The sequence below is a fragment of the Ascidiella aspersa genome, chromosome 1 (genome assembly GCF_963924565.1).
Source record: "Ascidiella aspersa chromosome 1, kaAscAspe10.2, whole genome shotgun sequence".
Classification (NCBI taxonomy): Eukaryota; Metazoa; Chordata; class Ascidiacea; order Phlebobranchia; family Ascidiidae; genus Ascidiella; species Ascidiella aspersa.
In genome coordinates, this window is record NC_139447.1 from 5,296,420 (window position 1) to 5,313,428 (window position 17,009).

At 34.2% G+C, this 17,009-nt stretch overlaps 1 protein-coding gene and 1 pseudogene across 1 annotated transcript; both read left to right on the forward strand.

The window, feature by feature from the left end:
• The first annotated feature begins 284 nt into the window (after positions 1-284).
• On the forward strand, positions 285-7,980 carry LOC146166710 (uncharacterized). Its single transcript, XM_083384682.1, has 3 exons — positions 285-957; positions 7,678-7,748; positions 7,869-7,980. Exons 1-3 carry the CDS (start codon positions 285-287, stop codon positions 7,971-7,973), a joined length of 849 nt encoding a protein of 282 aa, XP_083240808.1. The 3' UTR covers positions 7,974-7,980.
• Positions 7,981-8,006: 26 nt separating this feature from the next.
• Positions 8,007-8,534, forward strand: LOC146166711 (uncharacterized; annotated as a pseudogene).
• Positions 8,535-17,009: the final 8,475 nt, after the last annotated feature.

Here is a 17,009-nt window from a genome sequence, read left to right on the forward strand (position 1 = left end):
AACAATACGATTTATAAAGTGAAACACAACTATACGTTAGTATACGTATGGTACCTATATATTAGACACAGTAAGGGAACAGTTGCAAGCTTTTTATATTAACACAGTTGTCAACACTGGTAAACCATTATAGGACGTTAGAGATACAAATGCAACAGTGTGCAGTAAATTAATCACAGTAAGGGAACAGTTACAAGCTTTTTTTGGCTGAATCGGCAATTTTGTTGTGGCGATAATTTATTGAAAAGTAAGTAATTAATGTTTTTTAGAAGAGGGATTGAAATATGTCAAACCAGATAACTGATTTTGTAACGACGAAGTTGAAAAAAGATAGCGATGATGGATTTTCTGATGATTTAGTTTCTACAAAAACAGGTTGTTTATCACAAGAACATCAAAATGTAACTGAAGAGTCCGATTGTGGAGTTGCAATTAACTTGGATCAAACGATTACAAGGAAAGAACAAAGCAAGAAGAGGTCAAAACGGAAGACAGAATTCCGATGCCACGTTTGTGAAAAGTGTTATAAAACGGGTTACGTATTAAAACAGCATTTGTCCAGAGCTCACTTCAAGAAACACAAATGCAAAGTTTGTGGAAAACTATTTGGAATAAGAAGCATACTCGAAACCCACATGCGAACTCACACTGGAGAAAAACCTTTCAAATGTAATTATTGCTCTAAATGTTTTAACCAAGCTCAAACCTTGAAATTACACGAACGAATTCACACGGGGGAACGACCATATGTGTGCAAAGTTTGTGACAAGTCTTTTTGTCGGGCAGTTGATCTTAAGTATCATGAAAGAGTTCACACTGGAGAAACACCCTTTATATGCAAAGAATGTGGCAAAAGTTTTTACCATTCTGGAAGTCTAAATGCACATAAAAGATTTCATACTGGAGAAAAACCCTACAAGTGCAAAGAATGTGAAAAATGTTTTAGCTGGTCGGGAAGTCTTCGAAGACATGAAAGGACTCACAATAAAAAAAAAGAATAAAAGTAAAACTTAAATCCGTTTCTCGTTTTTTTGATTTTTAATTAAAAAAATACTTTTCATGTAAATTTAACGAATTTCTGCTATACATATATATTGAAAATATGTATAAATAAAGTATATACTTGCTAATTTTGTATGTTTTCATTTAAACACTTATAACACAACAGAGAAAATTCTCATTGTTTTTAAAAGTCATGTATCTTTATTTTATATTTGAAATGCAAAACACAACGACTTTAACTGTGAGCAAAATAAATACGGTTCTAAAGAACTAGCCGATAGAAACGGCAATTAGGATCTTATTGCAAGAGATTTGCTTAAACCAGTTTCTAAGTACATTAGTGCCTAATTTATGTGTTTATTCAATACATATTTTTATTTAATGTAGCGATAAAAAACACTAGTTATATTCATTTGAAAGTTTATTTTAATCTCAACTAAATGTTAAAGGTCATATTATAGACGTGGCCCAAAGTTTTAGTTGGCCATGGTGAACTTTTACAACATGGTTGCCAGTGGTCCTTGACAAATAGGTTCATTCTAATGCAAATAATGTCTGACGGTTTAACTTAAGGTCGTAACGAATATTAACTGATTGTTTTATGGCGTGTTAAGTTTCATTAAAGACCTTTATATCAGTTTAAATAGCGTCAAGTTGCTAAATCGGGCCGTTAGTCGCACTGATACTGACACCTCCGTCTATGCGTGAGAACAATGTCACAGCGGAAACTTAAACCCGGTTATCGTCGCAGACAAGGATTCGGCGACATACCTTGAAAGCGTAAAAATGCGCTCAAAATTGCTTTGAGAAAGCCCAATAAGGCAAACGCCTTGTAACTAAGATCAAACTATAATAAGAGCAAGAAATTGATGTTTTATTACAGAAGTCTATATCAGAATATCCGTAGGGTAAGTCTAATACTGTGAGCTGAATTCTGTTTCAGCTGAAAAATTCTTGTTGTTAGTAGGCCTATATGCAGCCGTTGAACTTCTGATGAGTTGTTAAAGAGAAAAATACTAGTCTACTACTGAATAAGATGTTTCGTTGAAAGAACGCATGATTTGCCATTCCTAAGCAAAACATATTTATTGTAGAAGTAAAAGTGAAAATAGCAGCAACATTAAAACTTAATACAAGGCTGTCTGTAAACGACGGTAATTATAAGTTTTTTGAAAAGCAATGCAACAGATTTAGATAAATGATTGAAATTTCGACTTTTTATTGAACAGACTAAATGTCAAATATTACAATCATTTCCTGTAAAATATGATAAACTTTATCTTTCTGGATTATCCAATGTCGTAACACCATGAACAATAATGATTCGTGGTGTCCGGCTATCTACTCGTGTTGTAGCTAACGCGATTGCTGAGAAACGCTCGTTGTCCGACAGCACAGTCCTGCACCGGATGACTCCGTCGCGTCACAGCTTATCGCATACTTCAGCGACGTCTAGATTTGTTATTTTATCTTTTGTCTTTTTCATTTTATACTTTTTAGTAAATAATTTGTCTAACGCATTCTCGTTTAAAGTAGTAACCCTGATAAGGTATATGTTGGTATCTACTGCCGAAACGTCGGTTTATAACCTCGTTTACACCAGAAGAGCAATTTCTAGTTACTGATATGTTGCCTGGTGGATAAAATTATATTATTAATAGAGGCCAGTTTGTTAGACGACTACTTTTATCAATTTATTTTACAAACTACTACAATTCTAAGACATTATTGTTAACTAAGATAAACCATAGCAGGAGATTATGAATAGAGTATGTTGAGGGAACTACTAGTTGTAAACTATTTTGGCGAGGCCTTTATCAATTAAAGTATAATATAAAAGTAGGGTAAACGCAAGGCTGTTGAGAGACGAAGCAAGATTGTTTATGTGATTTAAAACAGTGTTTTCATTTTTTCTGTAGTTCTAAACTCTCGTTTTTTGCCACTCTTTGTATATTGTTACTGAGTACGCTGAACAAGAATGTAGGAAACATAGCCTCATGCAAGGTGTAGCAAGCCAAAGAGTTGCAGTTCTAGTTTATCACGACCTATGCTGACGCACTAGACAAGGTTAAAACTAGTTTCCGTCTGCTCTAAAGTTTGCCAACTTGTGACTTTGGTTAGCCCTAGACCAGGGTTACTTCAACTGGGGTCCGTGGAAACCTTGGGGGTCCGTGAATTAGTGTTAGGGTGTCCACGAAAGCCCTATTGTAAGTTTAGTGTATATTTAAGAAGTAGTAAGTTTAGCAAAAGAAAACGGTTTTGCCCTGAATGCATAGGCCTCCATTTCACTTTCACATTTTTGGACCGAAATCAGCAGATTAATGAAGTCTATTTGTATTGTAACGTTAATTTATGACGTTATTTTTGAAATTATTTGCCTACCATGGTCCACGCGAGGCGAGGCCAGAAAAAAAATTAGGGGCCCGCTGTAAATAAACTTTAGGAACCCCTGCCCTAGACTATCGCTTTCACATATAATTGTGAAAGATTAGCAGTCAACTATTTACACGACGTAATTCAGCTCTAAAAACAATCAGCCGTATGCACATGCTTTGTTTCGTATTATCGTTTACATTGTTGAGGAAAGCAATGAGTTAGTTTACATGACGCAGGTTTATCTTAGAAATTATTTGGTATCTGAAAAACTTTTTAATAAAGGAAAAAGTGATTCGTTCAATTGGAGAAAAAGTGATTTTGTTTTACACTTCTTGGGGTGATTATATTGTTTAGATTGCAAGGACCGTCAACGTTAAATTATATTAGTGGCAAGATGTAAGCATTCTAAAAGGCATGTTCGCAATTTTAATGTTTTAAGCTAAGCTTATCACAGCTTTTCGCCATTTTAAAATAACAATTTTCATTATAAAAATTGCTTTAGATTCTGTTTTTCAACCTTTTTCGAAGTCACAGATATCAAAAGCAATTTCCATGATGTTGTTGCAATGAAATTTTAGATGGTAGTGAGTTACTGATAAAATTCGTGCATTATATAGTCACAAGGTTTGAAATCAAGGTGCGATTTTGATAACAAGCAGTGTTATATGTCAATTGTTAAAGAAAAGCAATGTGTTATAGAACCTTAATTAAAACGCACCTAAACTTGATATTTTGTGGCTGAACGTGCATCTAGGTTTTTCTAATTTAATGTAGTTAAATTGTTGAGATTTGAAAAACCAAATTTCAGAAGATAAAATCGTGTCAAACCGCCGAAAAGTTTTAACTACGATGGATTCTATAAAAGAGAGCGATTCTGTTGCCGCGGTTACTGGTTGGTCATCCAAAGATCGTCAATCTGTAATTGAAGAGTCTGATTGTGTAGAACAAGGTGATTTTGAAGAAACGAATATCAGAAAAGAACAAAGCAAGAATCAAACAACAACAACAGGGTTGAGATGTCACATTTGCGAAAAGATGTACAAAAATCGTTACGCATTAAAAGAGCATTTGTCCAGAGTTCACTTCAAGAAACACAAATGTCAGGTTTGTGGTAAACTATGGGGAACTATAGCCGCACTTAAAAACCACATGAGAATTCACACTGGAGAAAAACCTTTTAAATGTGCTTATTGCGCTAAATCTTTTAACCTTGCGCAAAACTTGAAATCGCACAAAAGAACTCACACTGGAGAAAGACCATATGATTGCAAAGTTTGTGGAAAGTGTTTTAGCCATACAAGATCTCTTAAAGAGCATGAAAGAATTCATTCTGGAGAAAAACCGTTCACATGTAAGGAATGTGGCAAGTGTTTTATCCATACAAGATCTCTTAAAGAGCATGAAAGAGTTCACACCGGAGAAAAACTACCCGAGTGCAAGTTTTGTGGAAAATGTTTTAGTACTACAGGAAATCTTAAAATTCATGAAAGAATTCACACTGAACAAAAACCTTACGAATGCACAGAATGTGGAAGACATTTTAGACAAACTGGAAATCTTAATAAACACAAACTAACGCACTATAAGCGAAACTTTAAATTTGATTTTAATCTTACGTGAAGCTTTTTTCTTATTTAATTAACATTTTTTTTAATGAAAGTCAATAAACTTGGATTGGCTGGTTTCTGGTGTTTCCGTTTCATTTTGTTGATATATCTGTTTCTAGCGTATGAATTATCTAAAGTTTTAATTCTAGCAAATTTGATATTATTAAATTAACGTGAAAACAATATTTAAAGGAATATATTATTAATTTTGTTGTTATCACAACTAAAATCCCTTTCGGCAGATATGTTGATTTTTAAATTATTGAATCAACTAATCGAAAATATTGTTGGTTTCATAACATTAAACAACAAGTAAAAATCTTAAAGCGTAATTAAACATGTCAAACAATATCTTACACCCGCTAGCTATAAATCTTCAGCACTTTTGTTTTTCTTGCTATATATACTTTGTTACAGTTCGCTGCGCAATACTGTAGAAAATATAGCCTCAGTGTATGGCCAGCCAACTTTAAGTTGCAGTTCTGTTGTTTATCACGGCTTCTACTGGTTTCTGTCTGCTTTAAATCTATCCAACGTGTGATTTTTGTTGGCCCAATGTAATTCCTCCGTCACGCAGCCACTTTGACAAACTAGACACAAGTCCATTTCAAATATTTTTCGACTATTTTAACTACGTTAGTGCTAAAAAAACGAATGATCTTTCTACGCCCGGTTTGTTTACGTTATGATGCTGTCTTTTCAACTAGATCAGTGCTTCGTTACCGTTGCGCCGTGGAAGGCTGCGTCGCGGACAAACGGCAAACTTATTCAAAAATATTGGACATTTGTTGTTTAACTTATTTTATTTTTTTATTTTCGGCTATGTAATACGACTTTCAAACATTTAAAAGAAATGCCGGTATATCACGGTTTTTCAATCCATTACGAAGTAACAGATTCCAGACAAAGTTTTTGTGATATTATTGCAATGTTGCGGGTTGACAAAATGCTGCAATTAAAAAATTATTTGTGTTATAAGAAAGACGTTGAACTTGTTGCAAAACTGAGCTTTAAGTTATCCAAAGCAATTGCCGTAAAAAGAAACTCTGTTCAAGATAAAATTCAGGAATCAGCTCACAGATGAGCACTTGTCAAAGTCTATTTTCTTGGCAGTAAACTGCAGCAAGATACTACAGTGGAAAAATTTGGAGCTTATTCAATATACTAAGACTAAGTCATTTAAAAAAAATGTTGCAATTAAGTTTTACAGTCGGTAGAGCATTATGTATAGGATTGTACCTTTCTATTAATTTAGTATCTTGAGCCACTTGCGACTCTGTGATGTTTTGTGTTGCTTTTACTTTCACATTATTTTTGTATTTTTTAAATGCGAAAGGCGTATTCTTTAGAGTTACCAATGTCTGCATTACCATTTTTGAATCGGATAACTAGATATTAAAAGCTATCAGTTATATAATACAAATGGTTAATTAATAGTAGCGTTGTTGTAATAATCCTCTCATGAAGATGTGGTTGTTTGCGACTAAACATAATTTAGAAGTAAGAAACGTGTTTCTTTTTCGGATAATACAGCAAGTGTAATAAATGCGACTGTTTTTTGCGATTTAAACACTAAGTAAAAAGTAAGGAATGTTACACGGTTTCTTGTCTGCTGCGCAAGTATGCGCATCTATAGCCTCGGGGTGTGGCGACCTTACTTAAATCGACTAGCTGTTGCTGTTGTACAACATCAAGGCTTAAACTAGCGCAACTAACGTCAACAACAAGTAAAAATCTTGAAGCCTCATAAAACAAGCTGAGCAGTGCATTATACATACCGCTCGCTATTGAAATATTCAGCGCTTTTGTTTTTCCCACTGTTTACACATTCTTACAGTCCGCTGAGCAAGAAATATTCTCTATGAGTCTAACCAGCCTCAGGGTGTGGCGAGCCAACTGAGAGTTGCAGTTCCAGTTCACGGCTTGTACTTACCACTAGACAAGGTTAGTATTACAGTCACGTTTATTTAGAGAAGATAAAGCGTTTATGAAATCAGTTATAGGTATTCAAATGGTTTTCAAATTCATGTTAGCCTGCTTAAAACTAATCAATGTGCGTCTTGTTAGCACAAATTTTTAATGTCAATTGTTAAAAAATATTTTGCGCAAAAAAGGCACAGAAAAGAGTTAAGAAAAAGATTTAAAATTTTGTTAAAGAAACCATAACACTACACTATGTTATAGTTCGTTGTAAAACAACCATTAAATGCAAAATGGTAACCTGTGGCACTGTGTAAAAAAGTTTACGTCAATAATGCCGCTGTTCGTCTCGTTGAAGTATTCGTTACAAATCTTTCAGTAGTCTTGTTGCGTTGTTATTTTAGAAGTTACTAATAAACCAAGCGTTTGGTTTTAAGATTGTAACCAAATTGCTATTGATTCAGGTTCGATAAGCGTTACTCATGGTAATCTCGCAACAAAACAGTAATATCTGGTCACAGATTTGGCCTTGAATAATACATAAGAAATAAATCACATGAAACAATGGAATTTAACTTAGTTGCTTCCATAAGCAACTAATAGTAATTAAATTCTGTAAGTCATTAAATCACATGAGTATATCATACAAAAGACTATTGGCAAAAAGGCGTGGCTATGCAGTGCTTCGTATTATTTGTGAGCTACTTGATACTTTTCAGAAGTAGAATTAAAACATGTCAAACCACCGAAGTGATTATGCAACTGATAAAAGAGAGCGATGATGGATTTTCTGATGATTCTGTTGCCACGATAATAGATTGGTCATCACAAGAACATCAACCTGTAAGTGATAAATCCGATTGTGAAGAACCAAGTGGCCTGGATCAAATGGATACTTCTAAGCAGGAAATAACTAAGGATAATCCAACAAAGAAGGAAAAAATCAAAAACAACAACACGTAGTTCCGATGTAACATTTGCGAAAAGTTGTTCGAAAAGCGTCAAAAGCTCACTAAACATTTGTCCACATTTCACTTCAAGAAACACAAATGCAAGGTCTGTGGGTAACTTTTTGGAGAAATTAACACACTAGAACGCCACATGCGAATACACACTGGAGAAAAACCCTTTAAATGTGCTTATTGCCCTAAATGTTTTAGCCTCGCTCAAAACTTGAAATCGCACGAACGAACTCATACTGGGGAAAGACCATATAAGTGCAAATATTGTGGAAAATGCTTCACTCAATTATCTAACCTAAAAACACATAATAAAATACACACCGGAGGAAAACCTTACAAATGTGAAGAGTGTGGAAAGTGTTTTACCAAGACAGAAAGTCTTAAAGATCATGAAGTAATTCACACTGGAGAAAAACCTTACAAATGCAAATAATGTGGAAAGGGCTTTACCCAGGCAGGAAGTCTTAAATATCATGAAATAATTCACACTAGAGAAAGACCTTACAAATGCAAAGAATGTGGAAAGTGTTTCAGTCATACAAGAAGTCTTAAAGGCCACGAAAGAGTTCACACCGGAGAAAGACCTTACAAATGCAAAGAATGTGGAAAGTGTTTTAGCCAGACATCAAGCCTTTATAAACACAATCGAATGCACATTTCAATTTGAGAAAACCTAATTTTGTGTTTACTCACAAAGAGTTAAAAAAAGTTGAGAAACACTGGTTTGTTCTTTGCTTTGTACCACTTCAGATTAAGAAGGATGTATTTAATTTAGTAAATTGATGAAGCAACAGGAATCTGCATCTGTACCCACCGAAACTCTAAGTATTGATTATCGTAAAAAGAGTTGCTTCAAGTTGTGCAATCTTTTTTTAATCCTGTTGTTTTTTTAGTCTCAATGGTGTTGAATAATTTTTTAATTATCCCTACCATTGATATGTATAATTCCTATCAAACGCTGTCTAAGCAATCTTGTTGCGTAAAGGGAATATATAAATTAAAATGGTTGTGATTTATAAAACGCTACATGGCAAAAGCGCGTATATGAAGGTGATTGGTCAATAAACACGCATCTAAAGTTTCTCGGTGCAGTTTCGCAAGTAAAACCACACAGGAATTGACATTGGGAAAAACGGCATATGAGTGGAAAATATGTGGAAAGTATTTTAACCAAAAATAACAAATGAGAATCTTAAAGCAAGATGGTGTAACTAATGTATGCTTTTAGTAAATCCTACAATTAATAATACTCTTTATTTTGTATAGGTTTTAAATACGAAAAAAAACTAAACAATGTTCATACAAACATTTCAAAAAATGGTTTTATAATACATAAAAAGAAAAAGAAAGAAAATTTGATTTCGTGTTGTTCTTATACATTTTAATGTTACTAGGTTGTGATACACAGCATTGGAAAACTTCAACGGCAATGATACAAAATAGTTTGTAATTAAGAGGGGCACTTAAAGACTTAAGAGGGGGCACTTAAAGACTTCTTACATTTTGTTTGATTACGCACAACTACCTATTTTATTTAAAAGATCTCAATTATTAAAACCTGAAATAAATATTAAAGTATTAAAATGGCAAATGCGATTTTATAATTGGCGTATATCGGGTATAATGTTAACCAGGCCAATAAATTATACGATAAACAAATATAAAACAATTGTAAAGTGCTACTTTTGCCCCCTTGTTTATAATAACGTTGTAATGCGGAAATTCAGCTCTTTATTTTATCTTGCGTAGTGTGGGCACAACCGCTACTGATAAGAACCTTTACATAACACGATTTCCCTTTGCTTTCTAAGTCATCGCAATTTTCGTTTAACTAAAGCTGAGTCAATAAAATAAAGAAAATGAATGGATTGCCTGGTTTCTTTTGTTTCCGTATACTTTTCTTTTCATGTTTTCGATATATTTGTTTCTAGCTTATGGTTTGATTTGATTTACATTTTTATCAAATTTGGTATTATTAAGTTAAATTGAAAACAATGTTTAAAGTATTATTCTTAGTTGTTATCTAATTTTGGCTGACAAGTGTGTGCTTGTTAATCCCAATTCCAAGTAAAATGGATTAACCTCGAAAATTAAACATAAAAACAATACACCTAAAATCTGTCGACACAAGTTTAAATGTTTAAATTTTAGGCTTTTTGCATTAAATCGGCTAATCAAAAAAATATACATGGATTTTTTAAATTAAACAACATGTTAAAATATTTAAACCTCGTAAAACAAGTCTTAGGCCAGTTCTTTAGCCCTTCTGGTTTTCCCGCTGATACATTGTTACAGCCCACTGCGCAAGACTTATATATATAAACAAAATTATAATTGAAAAATATATACAAACTAGACGGGGGTGCGGTTGTTGTTTATTTTGTCAGGGGGTATACTTTCAAGGTTTAGTGTTATTTTTTTTTAATTTTTAATTTTTTTTTTTTTTTCAATTTTTTTTTTAATATTTTTGATTGACTTAATTATTTATTTTTATTTTTCAATATTTTTATTTTTTAATGTTTTTATTTTTATTATTTATTTTTTTTATTTAGTTTTTTTTGATTTTTGTTTTAATTTTTCATTTTTTATTTTTATTTTTATTTTCATTTTTTTTTTTATTTAATACTTTTTATTTTTTAATATTTTGTATTGTGTATTTTATATTATATATTTTGTTTTTCATTTTCCTTAACTTGTTTCTGCAAGCAAAAACAGATATGGGCCGAAAAATTCCCCACTTAAGCCTTTGATGCGAAAGGGATTCAAATATGGCGTAGATTTTGGGAAATGATCGAAACATATATTTGATAAATAGAATTTACGTAGATAGTGTGTATGGCCATTTTATTACATTTTGGCCAGCTTACGTGTTTGAAAAACAAATATTATCATTCTCCCAAAGACTTAAAATGGTTTAACGCCTATGGTTTGCTATACTTTTGCAAACTTTTACTCGGTAAATTTTTACCATGGCTTGGTCCGAGCAATCACTGTTAAAACAGACTTTAAATCTGTAGTTTTAAACAATATGAAACACACTATTATGTTCTCAATACGCAAACTATTAAATCGAAAGTTTTGCTAGTTGTTTAGGCCTGATGTTGGTAGGTTGGTTGGAGCAACATGCACAACAGGTGCTAACAGAGAGGCGTACGCTGCCTTAAGATTTCGCATTTAAATTTGCAGCGGACACTTGATTATTAGGCGAAGCTTATCGCAAAGTAATTGGTCGCCCGAAAAAATGCTGACGCTGCATTTAAAGCAAGCATTATAAATGTGTCGCCGATATTCTGCTTTGAACATCTCTACTCGAAATGCTTCCCTCCGTTAATTGTACGCTGGGTGAAACTTTATTCACGGCCTTATTACCTCTTTGTGTATTACCGCGACAATACGATGAAATACGATTTGGAGAATATTGGAAACATCGTATTTGGAGAATATTTGCTATTTGCACCTGTTCTGTATGTTACTCCAATCCAACATATCTACACACAATTATAAGTTGTGTATAATAATATAATAACTTACGGCTTTGAAGCGAAGGCGGTTCAAATATGGCGTAGATTTTGGCAAATGATCGAAACATACATTTGATCAATAAAAATTTACGTAGATAATGCTTACGGCCATGTTATCACATTTTGGTCAGCTAGCATGTTTAAAAAGTCAATATTTTCATTCTCTCTAAATGATTTAACGTCTATGGTTTGCTATACTTTTTCCAACTTTTACTGTGTAAATTTTTACCATGCCTTGGTCTGAGCAATCACTGTTGAAACAGAGTTTAAATCTGTAGTTTTGAGCAATATGCAAACACGTTTATGTGCCTAATAAGCCACGTTTTATATTGAAAGTTTTGCCAATTTAAATCCAATAAACGCAAGATTTATTTATTTATGACGCCATGTTATGACGTAGCTTTGTAACGTCGTCGTTAAGAATGCGTTAAACTTAAGCTTTTTGTTGTTGCGGCCCTTGTATAATTATATTTGCTTAGACCTGGTGTTGATATGTTTGAATGGTGCAACAATTACAACATGTGCTAACAGAGATGTGTACACTGCCTGTAGGATTCGCATTTAAATTTGCGGTGGTAAAATATTTTGTGTTGTAAGAGCAATAGTTTTTTTTACTTAGAGAGGCCTCTTTATGAAAGGCAAGTCGCATGTGCATAGTTTTACTAGGCAAGCCACTTCCAACACAAATGTTGCACGCGCGGGACAATAGGGCGCAGCAGGGATGCCAGTAGCCGCCTCGTCGCGACGCGAGCTGGACAAAGCAAGCGAATATGAACGAATTCTGTATGAAAGTTTTTCTGCTGCTAGATGGCTGTCGTTAGCTACAAAGTGCTAAAACGCAATATTTCAGGTTTTTACCCCCCAAGCAAAGGCCCCTGGGAGTGCAGCCTCATAAACTTTTACAAAGCACCTTCATACCACTCTACGCCATGTCTGAAAATTTGAAGGTTCTACGATGTCTACTTTTTCTATAAAGCTTCGGACAAAAGTCGGTCTGAAACAAACCATAGGAAACCATAGGAAACCATAGGAAACCATAGGAAACCATAGGAAACCATAGGAAACCATAGGAAACCATAGGAAACCAAAAAAGAACTAGACGGGGGTGCGGTTGTTGCATATTTTGTCAGGGGGTATATTTTCAGGGCTTAGTGTTTACTTTCAATTTTTACTTTATTTTAATTTTTTTTTTTTTAATTTTTTTTTTAATATCTGTATTGTGTACTTTATATTATATATTTTGTGTTTCATTTTCCTTAACTTGTTTCTGCAAGCAAAAACAGATATGGGCCGAAAACTTCCCCATTTAACTTATGCCTTTGATGCGAAAGGGGTTCAAATATGGCGTAGATTTTTGGGAATGGTCGAAACATATATTTGATAAATAGAATTTACGTAGATAATGTGTATGGCCATTTTATTACATTTTGACCAGCTTACGTGTTTGAAAATCAAATATTATCATTCTCTTAAAGACTAAAAATGGTTTAACGCCTATGGTTTGCTATACTTTTGCAAACTTTCACTAGGTAATTTTTTACCATAGCTTGGTCCGAGCAATCACTGTTAAAACAGGCTTTAAATCTGTCGTTTCAAACAATATGAAAAACACTATTACGTGCCTAATACGCAAACTATTAAATCGAAAGTTTTGCTAGATAAGTTTAGGCCTGATGTTGGTATGCTGGTTGGAGCAAGATGCACAACAGGTGCTAACAGAGAGGCGTAGACTGCCTTAAGATTTCGCATTTAAACTTGCGGCGGTAAATACACCCTATTGACACTTAATTATTAGGCGAAGCTTATCGCGAAGTAATTGGTCGCCCCAAAAAATGCTGACGCCGCATTTAAAGCAAGCATTATAAATGTGTCGCCGATATTCTGCCTTGAACATCCCTACTCGAAATGCTTCCCTCCGTTAATTGTACGGTGGGTGAAACTTTATTCACGGCCTTACCTCTTTGTGTATTACCGCGACAATACGATGAAATACGATTTGGAGAATATTGGAAACATCGTATTTGGAGAATATTTGCTATTTGCACCTGTTCTGTATGTTACTCCAATCCAACATATCTACACACAATTATAAGTTGTGTATAATAATATAATAACTTATGGCTTTGAAGCGAAGGGGGTTCAAATATGGCGTAGATTTTGGCAAATGATCGAAACATACATTTGATCAATAAAAATTTACGTAGATAATGCTTACGGCCATGTTATTACATTTTGGTCAGCTAGCATGTTTAAAAAGTCAATATTTTCATTCTCTCTAAATGATTTAACGTCTATGGTTTGCTATACTTTTTCCAACTTTTACTGTGTAAATTTTTACCATGCCTTGGTCTGAGCAATCACTGTTGAAACAGAGTTTAAATCTGTAGTTTTGAGCAATATGCAAACACGTTTATGTGCCTAATAAGCCACGTTTTATATTGAAAGTTTTGCCAATTTAAATCCAATAAACGCAAGATTTATTTATTTATGACGCCATGTTATGACGTAGCTTTGTAACGTCGTCGTTAAGAATGCGTTAAACTTAAGCTTTTTGTTGTTGCGGCCCTTGTATAATTATATTTGCTTAGACCTGGTGTTGATATGTTTGAATGGTGCAACAATTACAACATGTGCTAACAGAGATGTGTACACTGCCTGTAGGATTCGCATTTAAATTTGCGGTGGTAAAATATTTTGTGTTGTAAGAGCAATAGGTTTTTTTACTTAGAGAGGCCTCTTTATGAAAGGCAAGTCGCATGTGCATAGTTTTACTAGGCAAGCCACTTCCAACACAAATGTTGCACGCGCGGGACAATAGGGCGCAGCAGGGATGCCAGCAGCCGCCTCGTCGCGACGCGAGCTGGACAAAGCAAGCGAATATGAACGAATTCTGTATGAAAGTTTTTCTGCTGCTAGATGGCTGTCGTTAGCTACAAAGTGCTAAAACGCAATATTTCAGGTTTTTACCCCCCAAGCAAAGGCCCCTGGGAGTGCAGCCTCATAAACTTTTACAAAGCACCTACATACCACTCTACGCCATGTCTGAAAATTTGAAGGTTCTACGATGTCTACTTTTTCTATAAAGCTTCGGACAAAACTCGGTCTGAAACAAACCATAGGAAACCATAGGAAACCATAGGAAACCAAAAAAGAATAACGGCAAAAACAAGATATGTCCCGAAAATAAATTTTCGGCCCATATAATAACGGCAAAAACAAGATATGTCCCGAAAATAAATTTTCGGCCCATATAATGACATTGGAGAAATAGTGAGTATAACAAACTTTTAAGTACGAAAACACTAGGAAACCATCACCCAAAAATTTAAATTTCTTTCTATAATGCACAAAAATGGAAAACATTTAAAATTTGATGCGTGTTGTTGTAATACATTTTCTTTTCCAGGACTATAGGTTATGATACACGGCTTTGGAAAACTTAAACGTGAATGGTACGACATATCCTTTGATATAAAATACAGTGTCATTGCAAACATTTTGCTTACGCACCTGGAAGTATGTATTTATGCAACCACGCGAGGGCTCTGAAGCCACAACAGAATGTTGAAAAATGAAAACAAATATTGAATGTGATCATTATATTACAGAGTTATTTTTAATGCCATCATAACAGCTGAACATCGTAGTGTTTTCGTTCTTTCAAGCAGCAACACTAAAATGCTACACAGGATAAACTAGTTTGTTGCGGAATTATATGAAAAACAAAAAAACATTACTGTTTTGTAAAAATGTAATATATCAGTACATGCGTAACACTACTTGATTAATTTAATAAATATATGTTAACGAGTCTCATGTGCCCTGTGAGCCAAAGTTTCCAACGGCAGTAAAGAATATTTATTCATACCAAGATAATATACGAAACAAACATTCAGTGAACTTTGTGATCCTCTTCGCCCAAAAAAACAGCACCGAGTTAATGTGGAAATGTTTGATAATTGTATAAAACTAGTACACCGGTTATATGTTAAGACATCACTGCGCACGCAATAATCTCATTTAAAGCTGCGATAAATATCACTCTGCTAGCAGCAGCGTTGCGTGGATCGAACCCGTCGTTATCCTGGCTTACTGTGCAGTGTTCGCCCTTTGTAAATCCCCGCGCCAGGACAATTAGCTCTCGTTTCCCTGAGCAGAAAGCATCTTGTCGTTCGACCCGATAAAACCAACCAAGCAAATGTGTTTAGCGTCCTATTAGCATTTGGACTGAGTTGAGTTTACTGTAGGAGGCTGTTCAGACTAGTTACTATAAGTATATATATATATTGAAATGCAAGACGACTTTGGCAAAAATTGCTGTCAGCAAATAAAAGCGTCGCTTCGACCTCGCATTTAAGTTAGTTAGTTAAGCAAATATCTACCTTGCGCTTTGCACAATGTATAATAAAACATACAGCATAAACGCAAGAGCCGCAAAAAAATGGGTAAATTCGCACGAGAATCTAGGCTGAACTTGAATACGAAAAATGCCTTTTTGAACAAAAAATTGATAATAAAGAAAATGTTATTGCATTTCGTTTACCGACGTAAAACTTTATTAAAATGTCGCGGTGATTAAAAGGGTAAAAACTTTGCATCACGCCATTTAGTCAAGCACGTAGAAAGAAAATTAACTTAGCGAAAACACTACAGAGTGAATTTAACAAATTGAAGCGAACTGTAACATGTGCTACCTAAAAGCTAAGCAAGATTTGTACGAAGGCAAAATCTTTTTCAGATTCAGTCTAAATTGGCAATATTGTGTCTTTTAGGACGCATGGTCTGTTATTTAGGGTTGATGATAATTATATTAAATACATTTAACAAATCGAGCTTTAATAATAATTAATTGGAAGCAAGCAAAACTAAACTTCTATAAAACACGCATGTTACATATGTGTGTTTTGCTAATTGTGATTAGACACCAGGCTGTCTAATTGGGTTAACAATCCATGTTAAACAAATGCTTTCGCTTCGTCCAAACGGTGATATAAATGCGGAATATGTTTGATAATTGTGTGACAATTCTAAATCGTTCGTTTTTCTATAAAGACCCCACGAAATGTTGAAGGGATAATCTTATTTGCAGCTGCGATGAATAAACACTCTGCTAGCAGCAGCGTTGCGTGGATCGAACCCGTCGTTATCCTGGCTTACTGTGCAGTGTTCGCCGCTTTGTTATTCCGCGCGCCAGGACAATTAGCTCTCGTTTCCCTGAGCAGGAAGCGTCTTGTCGTTTGACCCGATAAAACCAACCAAGACCAAGCAAACGTGTTTAACGTTATATTAGTGTTTAGAATGATTGGAGTTTACTGTCGAAGACTCACTGATTATTGGCTTTAAATATATAAATTAAAAATATGTAGCAAGCAAGTATAGATTTGAAAATGTTGTATTTTCTAATAAGACTTTTATAACACAGCAGAGTAAATGTTCTAACGGTTTTTTAAAAGGTATGGACCTTTATTGTATGTTTTGTAATGCAGGACACAATGCTTTGTCGTTAATTACTGTGAGAAAAATAAGAGCGTGGCATTAATCTCGTATGCAATTTAGTTAGTTAAACAAATTTTACCTTAAGCTTTACAACGCATATTAAAATATATAACACAAAAGTAAAA